This window comes from Calliphora vicina, chromosome 2, assembly GCF_958450345.1.
Source record: "Calliphora vicina chromosome 2, idCalVici1.1, whole genome shotgun sequence".
Taxonomy (NCBI): domain Eukaryota; kingdom Metazoa; phylum Arthropoda; class Insecta; order Diptera; family Calliphoridae; genus Calliphora; species Calliphora vicina.
Window position 1 is genome coordinate 20,114,477 of NC_088781.1, and position 17,378 is coordinate 20,131,854.

The following is a 17,378-nucleotide window of genomic DNA, read 5'->3' on the forward strand; positions in this document are numbered from 1 at the left end:
CAAAAGTGTTATGATTAAAAGCGATAAGCAGTTTCTCAACCTAAAATTTATATTTTTATTTCAACGCAATGTTTTTTAAAACCATTTCTAAATATCTATAAATAGTTCTTTTCTGAATTAAGCTAATTTGTATGTTCAGAAATCATAATTTTTTAAACTAGAGCTCACATACAACACTTTTTTTGTTACTAAAAAAATTAGAAAAGTAAAAATAATTTTTCGGTTTTTAATTTTATTAATTTCGATATAAATTAATTCAAATTATAATTAAATTGGCGATTATTTAAAACGAAAACATAAATATTCCATATTTTTCAACAATTTCTTACAATGGTGCTATTATTTTGACTGCACAAAATCTGTGTATTTTTCAAAAATACCATATAATTGATTGAAAGGTTAATATTTCTTAAAGAAAACTTTACTCATAGAAGAAAAAGACATTAATTAACGATCTTATATTATATTTAATTAAAATTACTATGGAAATAAAAATATTTTCCATGTATTTAGGTATGTAGGTCCACTTTTCTGATAAATAAAATGTTTGAATATCTTTTTTTTTTTAATTATATAGTAATCATTAGACATTATTTATTTATATAATTTATGTTTGTTGTCCATTAAGACAAGATTTATTGATTGTTCAGTTCAAATGGTTTAGGTAAATCTTCATCACTGTACTTTGTATACAAATATAAACATGTCTAAAACCATTTTGCAATTAAAAGATGAATTTGTTTAAATTCATATGAAAGTTATTAAAAATATTTAATTTGCCTTTGTCATTTGGACATGTTAAGAGCCAGACATGCGTGTATTTATAAATCACATGCAAAATAAACATTTAATTTATACACTACTTGCAGATAAAACTATTTTTAAAGCTTACAGCTTTTAATGTAGCAAAGTACATGTCATAGTTGAGTTAAACATAATGATGACACTACGGAGTTTCTCATATCATTGGTCAAATAATACATATTAGATTAATAAAATCACCGGAGTGGAGTGTCTTCAGATTTTCAGCGCTATTGTTATTATTTTGCTAAATTTTTACCAAATGTATTAGAAAATCTGGCGTTTTAGTTATTATCACATTAATACTTCAATCTTAACATATTAAAATGTTACTGTTCCAAACTTAACAAATTATAACTTCTCAACTAATAATTTCAAAGTTAACGTGGTTATGTGGTGCAAACTGCCACAAAAAATTAATATCAAATTTATAGCAATATTAAATATTCTAGAGACACACAAACCCAACTCCTTGCATCATAATTTAAATGAGTTTTATATGTTTTATGATTAAACTTGTCGTTTAAACGCAGTTGTTCACAAAAAAATATATGTATATTAAAAAATAACTTAAATTAAACCAAATATATAAAAGTGCTAATACAGGCACCTTCATCATCAAAAAGCAAGTAGCAGCCAAGTTAAGTAGAAACCGCCAAACAAACTGAAACAGATTTTTAAAGAATTTATTCATTTTTTAAACAAATTCAATCAATTTACATTATACAACTTTTATAAAGCTTATTCAATAGGCTGACATACTGATCACTATACTATCGAGGAAAAAATGTGAAAAATAACTACAAGAAAAAGTATCTGAATGAAGAAGCTTCAATTAAGTCAATATTTATTAATAATGTTTTTAAATTAAAATGAATTTAGCTATTTTGGACTTTTATTTTTGCAATTTATTCCCTGAGGAATTGTAAAAATGGGTTAAAATTTAAAGTGTTCTCGAATGTTTCCTAAGATTCCCTGAAGAATTTTAAAAATGGCATTAAATTAAAAGTTTTCTTCGAATATTTCCCAAAATGTTTCAATCATTTGTCCTATACTACTAATTTGTTTCGAAAATAAAAATCGTATTTGATTTTTATATTTCACGATTTGGAAAGAAAAAATTTTAAAAACTGAGTGTTTTTCGTATAATATTGTTCGACTCATTTTTCTTTCGACATCGTGGAACAGGCATTAAAACTCATTGTCTGATATATGTATATTTTAAAATTTTGGTTTGAAAAAATTCTCAATAATTGTTATAAATGAAAACAATTTTAAACATTTCTTAAGTTTAAGTTCTTTGGAAGATCTGAAGCCAACCAACTATATAAATACACAAATATGAAAAAAAATAATTAGCGCGTACCCAAGTGCTATAAAAACGAATACGAAGTAAAACATCAGCAAAACGACTCTATAACAACAACAAAACCCAACAACAAGCCAACTACAAATATTTTTAACAAGCTCATATTTCAGTCTTTTACTTAAAGCCATTGAGCAACTAAGCACTGCAGACATAAAAACCGAAAAGTAAATTAAACTAAATTAAATTGAATTGAATTATAAATCTAACAATCAAACAACACCTCTAAGAGAAATTGATTGCCATAGAAAGAAATTAATCAAAAATATACAATACAGCAAAAAAAACAAAGCAAACATCATCAAATAGACCAACGTAAAAAATACAAACATACAAGTGTTGTAATTAAGTTTATTTGAATTTGAAATTTTTGTTTAAACAACGAAACAATAACTAAATAAATTTAAGCTCCATCAGCACCAACCAGACCAATCTAAACTATACAAATGCCCTACATTATAATACGTGGTAATTTAGCTTCATATAGTCATAAGTATCCATGGCGTGTTTTAGTGTCAGGACTAAAAGGTAATCAAATACAGTTGTACTACATATTTCTTTTTTTTTCAACGTTTCATTTATTATTTATGGAATGAAATAATTGTTTTTTTTTATTCCTATACTGTCTTGTTTTTTTCTATTATTTATGAAGCAGCACAGCTTTTGTTATTTGAAAAGAAGTCAAAAAAAAATGTACAACATATTCTTTTTTTTGTTCAATAGAGGTGTCTGTTACGCCATTAATAAATATTATTCAAGCACTTTATGTCAATATGTCACTTTTCTTAAATACATAGCCAGAAACCTATTTTTCTACACACTATTTACTCATTATATTTTTTTAAATACAACTTTTCAATAAATAAACAAAAAATACATAGATCTTTCAATCGATTTCTGTTACAAAGTGGTGAAATTGTTAATTAACTGGAGTTGAATTGAATAATTTTATTTTACTAGGTAGATTTATTTTACTAAAGAGTCCTGGGGGTTATTCCATAATTTATTCGAAGGGTTTGCAATTACAATGTATTTAGCTCAAAATTTCGAACATTTTCGGATTGAGTTACGGATTAACCGCCCTGAGTTTATATCATTGCCATATTAACAATTTTGGAGCTTCTTTACATAAGTTTTTTTTTTTTTTTGATTATTAATATCGAAGAAACATGGTCTTTGGAAAAGTAAAGTCTTAAATATATTTTCGTATAACATATCGACATCGAGAACTATATTTTAAACTATTCGTTATACATGTACTTAATCGTTTGATGTATGCATTTCCTTTTTCTAATTTTAATTAATTTGACTGAACAATTACACCACGTACTATATATTCCTTATTTGGTCATGCCGGCTTTTTTTTCAATTATATACTTTACTTACTAGTTTGGCAAGAGGTAGTTTAAAAGTTTTAATAATCTTTATAATATTTAGTTATATAAAATAAACTTATATTTATATACCCTCTACTACAGTCTATTCATTGTACTGTTTCTAAATTTATTTATATCAATAAATTGCATTTTGTTAATTTTTTTTCAAAAATCTGATTTTCAAAATACAATTTTAAATTTTTGAAAAGGGCTCCTAAATATTTTTTATATAATTTTAAAATCCTACTGTCAGTTTTCGAGATATTTTCACTTTAAGTTTTCACTGGAAAAATCTATTAGTAGATATCCCTCAGCTGGACTATAATTTAATTCTACAAATTGATCTGCTCAATTAGAATTATAGGGTCGATATTCTGTTCCAAAAATGGTGTTGGACAGTGTTTTAAAATGTTCAGTAGAAGCAAAGAACTATTTTATTATGAATTACAATGAAACAACTGTACGGATACAACTGTATTTTTTGGCGAAAGATTAGAGAAAATTATAGCCGATTTTTACAGTGGGTAGATATGACCACTGCACATTGATTTCTTGCAAAAAGTTAAAATTGTGAAATTTTGAGTTGGCGCTCTTTAGAGGAACCATTGCGATATCTCCAATAGACAGTGCTGTCTTTGCTTTAATCGGTAGTTTTTGATCATTATTTATATTGTTATTGTATTTGATATTGACATACTGACTAATCACAAGCATTCATTAATTTTAACTGGATGCCATTATAAGATAAGTTCACGTAAAAATTAACATTGCTGACTTTGCTATATATACCCCTTATTATACCCTTTACCATGAGTGGCAAGGGTATTTATAAGTTTGCCATTCCGTTTGTAATTTCCACATTTTTCATTTGTTTCTGGATCCTTATTGATAGCGGAGTCAATGTCTTTCTGTGTGTTGAAATCAACTTTCCGTAGCCACCAAATAACTTACATACATACATGATTCGTACATCAATATATCCGCTATAGAGCTGGTTCGGTTGCTATTTAAAATCGAGAAAATCGGCAATTGTAAGTCGGACCTAAAACATTGGTAAAATATTTTTTAATCCAAATTTTTTTGTCATCAAATTTGTTTCACTAATAAATAAAAACAAAAAAAAAATTTTTGAAAAAAATTAAAAAAATTTCCGATAAAATTTGTTTTCACTAGTGAAATTTATTTTTTTTTTATATTTTATTTACCTAAAAATATTTAAAATTTTTATTTTAAAGTATAATTTGGTGAAGGATATATAAGATACGGCCAACAAAAATAGACTAAAATAATATTGAATTAATGAACCTAAAACTGCAAATTTACTGTTCCATGTACTAGTTATTTTATCGATGGTTTTAAGATAAGCATATACATTTGACTGGTGTCGAACCACTAACGTCTAGTTTTTCAGTCAAACACACTAGATAGCTGTGCTAAATGCAAAAGTTCATTACCAACCTGAATAAAAATGAGTAACTACCCTACTAAATAAAATAATATACTGGATAATCACCACTCATTACAAAATAATGTATGTGGTAACTAGTTGTCATTACCAAAATTCATTCCCACGACAGCCGGTTCTACGCACAGGAATGACCCGAGTTCACTCCGCCATGGGCTGTCAACTCAACAATCACTGCTGCTACAACAACAACAACCAAAATTCACAACTGAGTATATTTTGTAATCGGCTTCAGATTAGGGCAAAAATGTCGGTTAAAATTTGGACGTATTGAGAAACCGAAACCTTTATGAACTAAGATAATGGATCTTAAAAGAAGAAACATGTTTTGAATATAATTAATAGAATACAAAAAACTTGTATTTTATTGGGAAATATTTAGTTCAAGATGAAAAAAACAATATTAATGACGTCAACAATGTGAAGACAGACTCTAAAATTAAAAGTACATTTCAAAAGTATCGGTTTATTTCGGATTAGGCCGAATATTAATTTTTTGTTTCAGCCTGAAATAACAATTTCGGTCGTACTCTATAATTTTATCATAAAGGTGATAATAAAAGTAGAGAAATACATATAGATCGGAAACTTTTCTATCAAACTTGTCATAAATTTTGCATAGAGCAAAACCTGAAAAATAAAATTAAGCACTAGATAAGGTAATAATCATGTAAAGAGGGATTTAATGGCACATCATATTTACTATTAAGGTACTTTAAAGATCTGTGTAAAATAAAATTAATTTCTCCCTTAGAATACTCTAAAGCAGAAGCGAGATACAATACACAATTAATATTTCGATAAAATCTAATATCTTTCAGCAACACAATTTTTTATAGAGATCTCTTATTAATGTTAGTATGCACGTCTTCAGCTTTATTGTTTTGTTGCCTTTAATTTATTCCCATTCAAATTCTTAATACTTTCTATATTGATTAATCCATTTATTTAAATACGACTTCATATTTATTTAAAGTTTTGTTTTATTTCAAAATGGGTTTTTATTGATATTTATAGTGAGATAAACAAAAAATATTTACTTCACAAAAAAAGTCGTCATCACATAGCACAGCAAAGCAAATATAAAAGTTTAATGACATACTTGTTGTTTTTATATACATATATTATAAATAGTAATGGAATATACATATATTCTATAAATGAGTGCAAATTAAATGAATGGAGAATATTTGTTGGTTTTGTTACATGAATAAAGCTGCCAGATGTTGAGCTAGCAGTCATGGAATGGTATTCACTCATACAGTTCGTTATTGTATTAGTTTATGGTTTAAGGAAAAAAATTTCGAAATCAAGGACGAAAAATCTTACTGTTGATCGTTTCAAAACGGAATACAACAGTTGAAATCCATTAATATTTTTAAATATTTATTTATTATAACGCATAAATAACGATGATTTCATTCAAATAACATTTATTTCCAGGGTATCCAAAAATATGCAACCGAATTTCATGGCGATTGGTCCATAATTAGTCATAGCTTCCATATAAGGCCAATAAATTATTAAATAAATTATTGAAATTAAAAAAAAATAATAATTTGCTCAGTGCAGTGTATTACAGTGCACTCGCGATAATATGAACTAATTTGCAAGATTGTTCATATTTGCAAATGGCATCTAATTTCCATCTACAGCTAAGGAAATCCAAAAATTATTAAGCAGTTGAATTAGAATTTAGCCACTACCCTGTTGATTTAGATTTCAACACTGTGTAGATAGATAAAATACGTTAAAAAACAAAAATAAGCTGTTCATAATTTAAAAAGCTACCTACTACCCTATGGAAGTAAAAAGTGTTTATATTTTGGGGTGTCCATATATTGGGATATTCATATTATCGCGAGTGCACTGTATATGGTCGCGGTTGACCGACCATACTTTCTTACTTGTTTATATTTTAAGCTCGTATTTTTCAGTTTTTAAGTGGATATTTTATGCACATAATGCACTTTTTAAAGCATATTTTTGGTTGCCTTGCTCATCACATTCAACAACATTTTACGAAAATTTTATTATCGCTTTTAAATCATAACCATTATATAAAATCTCTACGATTCAATGTCATATGCAAAATCGCAAGAACAAAGTTTAATCTGGCAGCTAGCTTAGCTATCTTTACTCTACTACTTGAAATAAAAACTCTATTCTCCATAAATATTACTCATTTGTTACTCACACATTTTCATTCTATAGATTTTATCGATACTACGACACAACTATATTTTTTTTTTTATACGAAAATAGTAGAGAGTATGACACAATGTTATGATTTTTTTCCAACATTTATTTCTGTTTTGGCACTTTGTCTAGTAACGTTGCTTAGTAAAGACCAAGTGAAAAAAATTAATATACGACAACAGTTTGTTTAACAAATTAATAATCAATTGGCAAAAAGTTATATAAAAAAAGAAGATTGTTTGTATTGATTTTAGTTATTTACAATTTTTACTATCGATTTAAAAACTTTTTTAAATTATTTTTTGCTGCCTTGTGATTTCTTTTTTTCCTCTAATCATTATTTGTAGCTGGCATTGTTAAAATAGCAAAAAACATTGTGTGTGACAAGTTTAATTAATTGAATTATGTGTTTGTATTTTTTTTTTTTGGCTTAAATTTCAGCATCTGATATAGAGCAATTGAATAAGTTTTCTTGTGGCGGTTATAGTGATGAAACAACAATTGTTTATTTAGTACATCCTTGTCATATTTTGTCAGCATTGGAGGTAAGTTTTGGGATAATGTAAATGAAGATTGTTTAAGGGTTTTCCTAGATTGTAAGCAAGTTATTTAACCATATGCTTAAATAACTTCAAAAATATATGTATAAATAAGTCTGTGTAAATGTTGTTGAAGTTGTATACAATGACTCATTGTAAAGAGTTTATGCAATTATTTCCATGCACTCTAATAATAGACAGAGTTATTTATTTTCTATTTTCATATCGTATTTTAATCCTTCGAGAATTTTATTATGGAATGTTACCAAAATCGATCGATAATATTCGAGATATGAAATGGAAATCGATTTTGGAAACGAAACGTTTTGAAATCGACAAAGGTTGTAATTTATTACTTTCGTTTTGTGTATTGTTAAAATATCCAATTTGATTCTTCTCCGTATGTTTTTATCACATTTGTTGACTAAAGTCATATGGAACTAAAAGGAAATAATCAGATATGTAATGAAAATGTAGCGTTTTCAAAACAAACAATTGGAAAGGTGTGATGAATTCGATTTCAACAATTGTTTTATTTATTTTATTTATTTATTTTCATTTATTTAGAATCAAGCCCTTAGGGCCAAATATGATTCATATTCCACTCAGAAAAAATTAATTACATAAAATTAAAAAATTTATACATAGTAAGAATAGAAATTAAATACTAAAATTTTTTTAAAAAAAATATAATAATCAATAAAAAAAAAAATTATAACAGTATTAGGTAATATGCAAAGGGGGGAAAAAAAAAAAAAAAATAGAAGCAAAGAAGCAAATTTACAAACTTTGTTCAAAATATTGTTTCAGTCTACGCTTAAATGTTTGATTCGAAAAAGAAAAACATTTTAATTTTATGGGAAGAGGATTCCACACCCGTAAGACTCTCACGTGAAGTGATCTTTCATAAATGGAAGAGGCTATACGGTGACACACTATCTGTGGGTTTCTACTAGATCGCGAAAATTGGAAACTATCTACAATATACCTCGGACAATTCATCATAATAGTTTTACGGAATAGTAACAGTATTCTTAATTTAATGAAATCTTCAAATGTAAACCCAATAAAATCCATAACATAGGGAGAGACATGAGTTCTAATTCTCAATCGGTAAATAAATCTGATAATACGATTAAATGTAAGTTGGATTCTCCTCAAGAATGTACTGTTGGTGCCTGAATATATCTCCAAGGCATACATCAATTGTGACATTAGGAGAGCATTTGCAACATTCCTCCTAATACGAAATGGAAGGTACAGATCAAGTGAATATAATCTTCTGATGGTACCATTCACACGTGCGCAAACATAATCAATATGTTTCGAAAAATTCAGTCCTCGGTCTAAATAAACCCCCAAGCACTTCATTTCATCCACAAATTGTAAACCAACTCCATTCATAGATATATGGAAATCTTCAGCATCACATCCAAAACACATAGCTTTAGACTTATCAGTATTAATATTAAAACCATTATCCTCCATCCACCGAGAAATTAACCCTAAGTAAAAATTAACATTATTCTCCAAAACATCACGGTTATTCGATGCAAACAAAATCTGAATATCATCAGCATATATAAAAGATTCAAAAGAAGTAACATCAAAAATATTAACAAAGTCATTGATATAAATCATGAACAACAATGGACCAATTACCGAACCCTGGGGTACTCCACTCAAAACCTCTAAAGCATATGACTTCGTACCACACACTTCAACGTACTGCTTCCTCCCAGACAGATATGATTGCATCAACTTACATGAACATCTGGAAAATTTGAACATGTCACACAACTTTAAAATTAACCTTGAATGTAGTACCCTGTCAAATGCCTTCGACAAATCCAGTGAAACCAATACACTCATTTTCCTCTCATTAATTTTCCGTCGTATTGAATCTGTAAGTCCACCAAGTAGAGCAGTAGTACTATACTTTCGTCTAAACCCAGACTGATTGACATGTAATAACTCGTTCTGATCTATATAAAGCATAATTTGGTCCTTCATAATATGTTCAACAATTTTAGAAAGAATTGGAACCATAGAAATTGGACGTAGGTTTTCAATCGAATTAGAATTTGCCTCCTTCCTAATCGGTGCCACTCGTGCAATTTTCCAGATCGAAGGATATTTAGAGGTAGTAAATATTGTGTTAACAATATGCGTAAGAGAAGGACTTATGTAAGGGAAAATAATCTTGATAAATTTCAGAGGTAAACCATCGTGTCCCGAAGCATTTGAACGGATCTTACATAGCGCCGAGTAAACTTCGTATTCATCAACTCCACGAAAAGAGAAAGAATTCTCATTAAGAAAGTTTAGATCAGTTAACGAAACTACCGGCCATTCATAAGACTGGTTCGAAATAAAAAACCGATTGATATCGCATGGATCCACGTTATCTACTTCATCCTTACATTTAATACATCCATTTTCCCTTAATAAATTCCACATCTGTCTATTATTCCAGCTAATTCAAGCTCAGAGGTCAAATATTAAATAATTTAACAGGATTTGAAGAAGAAATGTGATACGAATTAATTCAAAAGTATAAAAATTAGTGATTACAAAACGAAAATATTAAATATATCACATAATTTTTCGTTTTCACATAGCTTAGTTTTCGAAATCGATACCAGAATAACCTACTAGTTAAAAATAAATACGATCAATTTCTATCATAAAACTGATAAATCGCTTTCTTTTTCGAAATTTTTTTTATGCAAATTTCCAATATTGTTCGGACATATTGTCCGAATAGTTTTTTTTTAAGATTTTCCCTATTAATTGGCCAAATTCTAATAAAAGAAGTACCTAATCGAATATTCAAACGAACAAAAAATTGTACATTTCGCAAAAAAAAGAAATATGTTTTCTATTAAATTTTTAAAATAAATTTAATTATCGTTTATTGATAATTATTTAAAAAAAATATTTTTTTTTAAAGATTTTAGGTTTTCGTGTTGTAGCATCCTCCTCCACAGCGGTTAAACAAGATTATAACGAGTATATGTGGACAATGCGTAAAGAGTTTACCGAACCAGAACCACTAGAAACCGAATCAGCCGTTGTAAGAGAAAATCTTTCAAATATCGGAAGGGAAGCAGCTAGTTTAGGCAACTACCACAAAGTACACTCACCCGAATAAATTGTAAAGTACTTGATATCAAATTTTTTAGTACCATTTTTCTACTCTACTCTCAAACCTCCAACCCTTGTCCTCAAACTCCAAAGCCAAGTTTGTTACCAAAAAAAAAAAAAAACAAGAATCCTATCGAAAAAAACGTTTTTAATTCTTTATACTAAAAAAAGTAATTTTAAAGAAATATTCTCGTTGTCTCTTTTGCTACTCCTTAACTGAACGAGTAAAGAGAGAGTGTTGTTTGTCTTCAAATGGAAATGGAATCTGATCAAACTAACAATACTAATAATACCGCCACAACATTAACCGCTAATCCCAGTGTTAATCCTCCAAATATACAACAAATTGCATCATCCGCCAATTTGGTAAATAATCAATGTGTTGCCACAGCCCCAGCTACAGCTAATGTAGTTACCATTCCCGTACCCATTGTACATAACGAAGGCACTTATGCTTATATAACCGTTAAAGGTTCATTACATGATCGTTCTTGTTCTGTTTTTGGCTTGAATGATACTGAAATACAGGCGCTATCGAAACGTTTTGAGAACAGTGTTAAGCCCGTGGTGAATGGTGTAATGGTATCAACTCCTCCACTTGTAATGCTAAATACCTTGGCACAATTGAGTTATAAAGTTGTATGCAGTTGTGGCGAAGCTGAAATTTGTTGGACTATGCAACGTGAAATCTAAACTTTAACCATAAAAACAGAATAAAATCAATAATAAAAAAAGGAAAAAGACATTGAAAAAAAAAATTATATTCTATAAAAATTCTATCAATATCAAGCATATTTACGTGTGTCGTATCTTCTAACTGAAACTTGAAAAAAACTGTTTAGATTTTCTTAATGTGTTTTTTTCTTTCTTAAATAAAATAAAAATTTATATAATTAAAACTTTAAAGAAGCAAGTAACTTTAAATAACAAACAATAAAATGGATCGTCATAAAGCTGATTGTTGCAAATGCCACAAGTATGTACACCCAGCCCAGCAGTCATTAAGTGATATGGATTTTGATCGTGGCATTTGGAATGCAGGTTAGTACATGCATCTTAACAAATCTTGTCAGTTGGGTGTTAGTGTATTTTTATTCATCTATTTTTACTTTTTAGTCATTTACAATGAAGTTGAACGCGTTAAAGACTTTATAGCCAAAGGCAAAACAATGGAACGTGATAATTGTGATTACACGGCGTTACATTATGCTGCGCGTAATGGTAATGTGGAAATTTGTAAATTACTTTTGAATGAGGGAAAAGCTGATATTAATGCCGTCACCAAAGGTGGCGCTACAGCATTACATCGTGCTGCTATGATGGGTAAGTTTGATTTGTGTGTATTATGTATGTATTCTGGATCTTTATAGATGGCGGAGTTTATACTAAAATGTCCATTTTATACTAAAATGTCCATTTTATACTAAAATGTCCATTTTATACTAAAATGTCCATTTTATACTAAAATGTCCATTTTATACTAAAATGTCCATTTTATACTAAAATGTCCATTTTATACTAAAATGTCCATTTTATACTAAAATTTCAATGTTTTACTAAAATTGAAATTTTATACTAAAATTGAAATTTTATACTAAAATTTAAATTTTATACTAAATTTTCAATTTTATACTAAATTTTCAATTTTATACTAAATTTTCAATTCTATACCAAAATTTCAATTTTACACCAAAATTTCAATTTTACACTAAAATTTCAATTTACACCAAAATTACAGCATTTCTGAAGAAGAAATTTTCTTCTAATTTCAAAAATAATATTAGAACAAATATCGAATTATCTAAAACTGTTTACTTTGACTCCTTACTTTAAAAACGCTTTTTGTATTTAAATTTTACACTAAAATTTCGATTTTATTCACTTTAAATTACATTTGTTCCAATTTCAAAAATAATATTAGAAAAAATATTGAATTATCTAAAACTGTTTATTTTAAACCTTTTTGTACTTTTTTTGTTCTAATGTATTGGTAGGCGAATAGAGAGATTTTAATTTGTGTGCATGTATGGGTAATATAAGAAATATAAAATATCCACAATATCAAGTAACTGATTGAAATATTTGTATTTTTACTCTCTATTACTCTCTATTGTTTACATTCGGGTTGTTTACGTGTAAAATTGACGAAAATCTTCGTAATCTGAACAATATGAACGCCTACCACTGTTCTAATGTTATATTTAATATTTTTTTTTAGGTCATCTAAATGTTGTTAAACTACTGATTGATTTAAAGGCCAATATCGAGTTAAAAGACGAAGACGGCCAGACTGTATTACATCGGTCGGCAGCTCGTGGTCACTTAGATGTTAGTAAACTATTAATTGAAAATCAACCAAATCTCAAAGAAGTCCAAGATAACAAAGATAAAATACCATTTGAATATTTAGCAAAAAATGCAAATGATGATTTTAAAATATTGCTTAAACCTTAGAGAAAATTTAAAAGAAAATCGAACACAAACAAACCAACTTATAAATTTGAAACAATATTAACCCCCTTTTTAAATATACTAAAAAACTAAAGTAAGTGCATTTGAGAAAAAAAAAATATTTTCGTTTTTTTTATAAACTTTAAAAGTGTTTTTATGATGAATATAAATGAAAAGAGAAAAAACAACAAACAATATTATAAAATATATCTCTACCAATACATACCATACAAAATAAAGTCAATATATTATTAAGTCTACATTTGTTTTGTTTCTTACTTTAACAATTATTATTTTTTTTTTTTTAATTATTGTTCTTTTGTTTTTTATTTAGTTGTCTTGTAATTGTTGTAACATTTAAGATAAACTTTTTGGTTTTGCTTTTAAAATTGTTTATTTTCTTAAAAGTAAACTTTCTAGGGGTTTTCTCTAAAACTATATTTTCTACCAACAAAATAGTTTTGGTATAATGTTGTGTACTTTTATATCGGAATAACTATTGTAGTTGTATGTTTTTCATTTAGTTTCTAAAAATTTCTAAGAAATATTACTATTTATTTTTAAATATGGTTTAAATATTTCAGTAAATATATTTTTTAGTTTTTCTTTTATTTTCTTTTTGTTTCTTTGTTTTTCCTTCGTTAATGTTAACAACCAAATAAATATTTTGAGTAAACAAAAACAATTTATTATATAAAAAAATAAAATCATAAACATTTAACATATATTTAAATTATCATTATAAAAATATATCCTGGAAAAATAGTATTTGTTTAACAAAGTAAAGAGTAAAAATGAAGATATAAATAAACATTATTTTAAATATTAAGAAGTATTATAAAAAAAAATATCAAAATATTTTTCTTTTTTTTTCCTTTTTTAAAAATGTTGCAAAAAAATAAATATATATAATATATACTTAAAAACTATTATCTGTATTATTGAGAATTTTGAATAATCGTGTTCAAAATGTTTTTATTTGTATGTGTGTGTGTGAGTAGTTTTTTAGTTACATTTTCCGTTTTTTGCATAGAACGGCATCACAGTTTCACAATCATAAAAGTCTATTAAATATTGTTGCAATATTTTTGGTATTTCTAATTGTTCTATCATTTGTTGTAATGTTGATTTTTCATTCGTTGCCCGATAGTTTTGTTTTAATTCTACGGTGGAATTGCAAAATGTTTGTATTAAATGCTTACGTATTTGAATACGTGTCAATGACTTCAGTTCCAAGGGTTGATTTGTTAATTGCTGTATGTAGTCTTCAAAATCTTGTCTTTCCATTGACAATTTATTCGATATACTAGAGGTATATTTATGTAGGGGAAATTTAAAACCATTTAAAACTGTAAAGATAAGAAATTCATTGTGAATTAATTTAAAATTAAAAGTTTGTACGAAATTTTTAAACTGTTTGATATGGATCTTTCACTTACCTAATAATTTTGTAAATTCTTTATATCCTTTTGCTTTCAAAGTCCTTAAGTGATTGACCACATGATCCTGACAAATCTGTTGCTGCAAATCGATGCCCTCCTTAATTAAAAACTCCGCAATATCTAGTTTATTCAACATAATTGCTCTCGATAGGGGGGTGTGACAATTTGGCGTATAACAGCCTAAACTGGAGGTCGACATAAAACATGTCGACTTCTTATTCCAAACTGAACAATTTCCATAAGCAAATAATATTCGTAATATCAGCTTAATTTCCGCTAAATTATCTATATATTGCACGGCCAACAGGAGATCATTATCCATTTCTAATTGCAAGGACGATGCGTCCAATTTTAACATGTATTCCAACATGTCTGTTTTCTTATTGATAATGGCTATTTGTATGGGTGTATAACCTTCAGAATTACGCACTTTAAGACTATTCCTGTGATCATCATAGCACAACAATAGTTTCAACATGTCGCTCATGTTATACGCCACACATTGATGCAACAAATAATGGGAAGTGATATGTCTAGCGCCACGTTCTAAAAGGCGGGAAGCCAAAATTATATTATTCTTTTCGACCGCATAAAATAGCGCCGTTTTACCATCTTTATCTTGCAGATTGATCTTGGCCCCCCGGCATATTAAATCAAGAGCTGCATCAATCTGATCATAAGCTATGGCATACATCAGTGGGGTTTTATCATCTTCATCAATCTCGTTTATATTTACTTTGTTCGTTTGCAGCAGTATTTGGCTGACAGCTGCATTGCGATTTTTAAGAGCTGCATTGAAAGGCGTTTCACCCGTATTAAATGTTTTGGCATTTGGATTGGCTCCATACTTTAGCAGCAACAAGGTAATATCACAATTATTGGCACCCACATGCAATGGTGTATAACCAACAGCCGTCGTTACATTCACTTTAGCACCATGTTCCAATAGAATGCGAGCACATCCCACATCTCCCGTAAATGCGGCATAATGTAAAGGTGCCATTGTCATGTGATCGACGGTGTGGGCATCTTGATGTAATATTTTATTACAATTATTATGCTCATAACAATAATTTTCTAAATTACTGACAATATCACCGGTACGCTCAAATGTTTTCGCATAATAATAGTAGAGAGATGTAAATTCTTCAATGGTTTCGTCTGTGCCATTCGAATTATTCATTTGATCTGCATCAGCGGTAAATTCGTCCTCCCATTCTAAACAATCCATACCATCAGGTGTGGTATCAACCTCTGTTTCATTATTGGTGGTGGAAGCATCTGGAAAATAAATTGTTTTTAAATAAATACATATGTAGTTAAAAATAATAATTAAAAACAGTTTAAAAAAAATGCATACGAGAATCATTCGAAAGTATTATTAAAACTGAGTAAATCGGCACGCTATTCTTTGAGTCAGAATTTTGTATGTCGAACGAAACGTTCAGATATAAAATATGACTAAAAATCATTATAAAAACAACGAAGACCTCTATATCTGGATTGTTAAGTCTTTAAAATAGACAATATGAAAATCTAATGATAGTCATTTTAAAGACCTTTACAAAGACGTATATAATGCCTTAGATATTCGAACCGAATAATATTATCAACCCGAAAAAATACGTTTCATTTGTTAACAGAAAAATTTGTTCACCAAAAATTATTTTTTAACAAAAACTATTTTTAATCTTTATCAGAAGTGTACATATGTATAGATCTCTTACTTGTTTTGTATAACAGGGTTCATCAGACAGACATGTTTATACACATGACTTTATCCCAATATGGATGTATATATTTTACACGTGAATATACCGAGTATTTAAAATTTTAAATTTAGCACCTTAAACCGGATTATACTAATCAAAACATCTTGGCAATAGCCATTTAAATCACCTTCAATTATTGATTTTTTGTTTAATGTAAATGACCTAGTTAAAGCAAAATGACATTTAAAATAATAATAATAGGACACCTTGACGAAATATTTCTAAATCCGGTTCTTCACAGGATTGTATGAGCAACTGCAATATTTCTGGATCTCCCATTAGGGTAGCTAAGCCGACTGCTGTACGACCACAGGAGTAAGATACAGATGTAGCTTTGGCACCTTGCATAAGACAGGATAAAGTGTCCTCATAATTGCCATTGTGAACAGCAGCCAATAGACGTTCATTGACATCAGAACAACCGAAAACAGAGTGCATAGCTTTTAAAATCTGTTCGTTTACATAAATCTCATTTGTTGTAACTTTTGTTTATTGTTAGTTGGTTGGCTTTTTTCTTTGTTTCTTTAATACTGTTTAATGATTATTTAAATATTGTATTTTTCATGAATTATAAAAAGCTTGAAAATATTTTATTAGGCAAACTTAAAAAAAGAACAAACAAATTTATACGAATTTTTTCTCGTTTGTATTTGATGACGGTAAGCAATGCGCATATGTTAAATTTATAAGGGGGTAATTTACCCCCAAATCTAAACTATAGAATATTAAACACTTAAAAGGGGGTATTTTGTTTAATACACAATAAACCGGAACTAAACTCACAGTCTATCAATAATTGCAACTCTGAAATTGTTTATAT

At 28.1% G+C, this 17,378-nt stretch overlaps 4 protein-coding genes across 4 annotated transcripts; 3 read left to right on the forward strand and 1 right to left on the reverse strand.

The window, feature by feature from the left end:
* The first annotated feature begins 2,475 nt into the window (after positions 1-2,475).
* LOC135950005 (uncharacterized) lies at positions 2,476-11,021 on the forward strand. Its single transcript, XM_065499491.1, has 3 exons — positions 2,476-2,695; positions 7,649-7,752; positions 10,700-11,021. The coding sequence occupies exons 1-3, from the start codon at positions 2,614-2,616 to the stop codon at positions 10,898-10,900; spliced, it is 387 nt and encodes a 128-aa protein (XP_065355563.1). The 5' UTR covers positions 2,476-2,613; the 3' UTR covers positions 10,901-11,021.
* Positions 11,022-11,132: 111 nt separating this feature from the next.
* Positions 11,133-11,634, forward strand: LOC135950004 (uncharacterized). The gene has a single exon (XM_065499490.1). The coding sequence runs from the start codon at positions 11,146-11,148 to the stop codon at positions 11,584-11,586; it is 441 nt and encodes a 146-aa protein (XP_065355562.1). The 5' UTR covers positions 11,133-11,145; the 3' UTR covers positions 11,587-11,634.
* Positions 11,635-11,675: 41 nt separating this feature from the next.
* Positions 11,676-13,604, forward strand: LOC135950003 (ankyrin repeat domain-containing protein 39). The gene is made up of 3 exons (XM_065499489.1): positions 11,676-11,934; positions 12,010-12,216; positions 13,112-13,604. The coding sequence occupies exons 1-3, from the start codon at positions 11,832-11,834 to the stop codon at positions 13,345-13,347; spliced, it is 546 nt and encodes a 181-aa protein (XP_065355561.1). The 5' UTR covers positions 11,676-11,831; the 3' UTR covers positions 13,348-13,604.
* Positions 13,605-14,332: 728 nt separating this feature from the next.
* Positions 14,333-17,360, reverse strand: LOC135952263 (ankyrin-3). Its single transcript, XM_065502119.1, has 3 exons — positions 16,765-17,360; positions 14,784-16,067; positions 14,333-14,693 (listed from the first exon to the last, which is right to left on the reverse strand). The coding sequence occupies exons 1-3, from the start codon at positions 16,994-16,996 to the stop codon at positions 14,350-14,352; spliced, it is 1,860 nt and encodes a 619-aa protein (XP_065358191.1). The 5' UTR covers positions 16,997-17,360; the 3' UTR covers positions 14,333-14,349.
* Between the last annotated feature and the right edge of the window lie 18 nt (positions 17,361-17,378).

Bases quoted from the DNA above. Each gene is read 5' to 3' on its own strand.
- LOC135950004 (XM_065499490.1), top strand. From the start codon at position 11,146: ATGGAAATGGAATCTGATCAAACTAACAATACTAATAATACCGCCACA.
- LOC135950003 (XM_065499489.1), top strand. From the start codon at position 11,832: ATGGATCGTCATAAAGCTGATTGTTGCAAATGCCACAAGTATGTACAC. The intron at 11,935-12,009 runs GTTAGTACATGC...TTTACTTTTTAG, and splicing joins TCGTGGCATTTGGAATGCAG to TCATTTACAATGAAGTTGAA. The intron at 12,217-13,111 runs GTAAGTTTGATT...ATTTTTTTTTAG, and splicing joins ACATCGTGCTGCTATGATGG to GTCATCTAAATGTTGTTAAA.
- LOC135952263 (XM_065502119.1), bottom strand. From the start codon at position 16,996: ATGCACTCTGTTTTCGGTTGTTCTGATGTCAATGAACGTCTATTGGCT. The intron at 16,068-16,764 runs GTGTCCTATTAT...TTTATTTTCCAG, and splicing joins TTTAGAAATATTTCGTCAAG to ATGCTTCCACCACCAATAAT. The intron at 14,694-14,783 runs GTAAGTGAAAGA...TTATCTTTACAG, and splicing joins AGAATTTACAAAATTATTAG to TTTTAAATGGTTTTAAATTT.
- LOC135950005 (XM_065499491.1), top strand. From the start codon at position 2,614: ATGCCCTACATTATAATACGTGGTAATTTAGCTTCATATAGTCATAAG. The intron at 2,696-7,648 runs GTAATCAAATAC...CTTAAATTTCAG, and splicing joins TTTAGTGTCAGGACTAAAAG to CATCTGATATAGAGCAATTG. The intron at 7,753-10,699 runs GTAAGTTTTGGG...TTTTTTTTAAAG, and splicing joins ATATTTTGTCAGCATTGGAG to ATTTTAGGTTTTCGTGTTGT.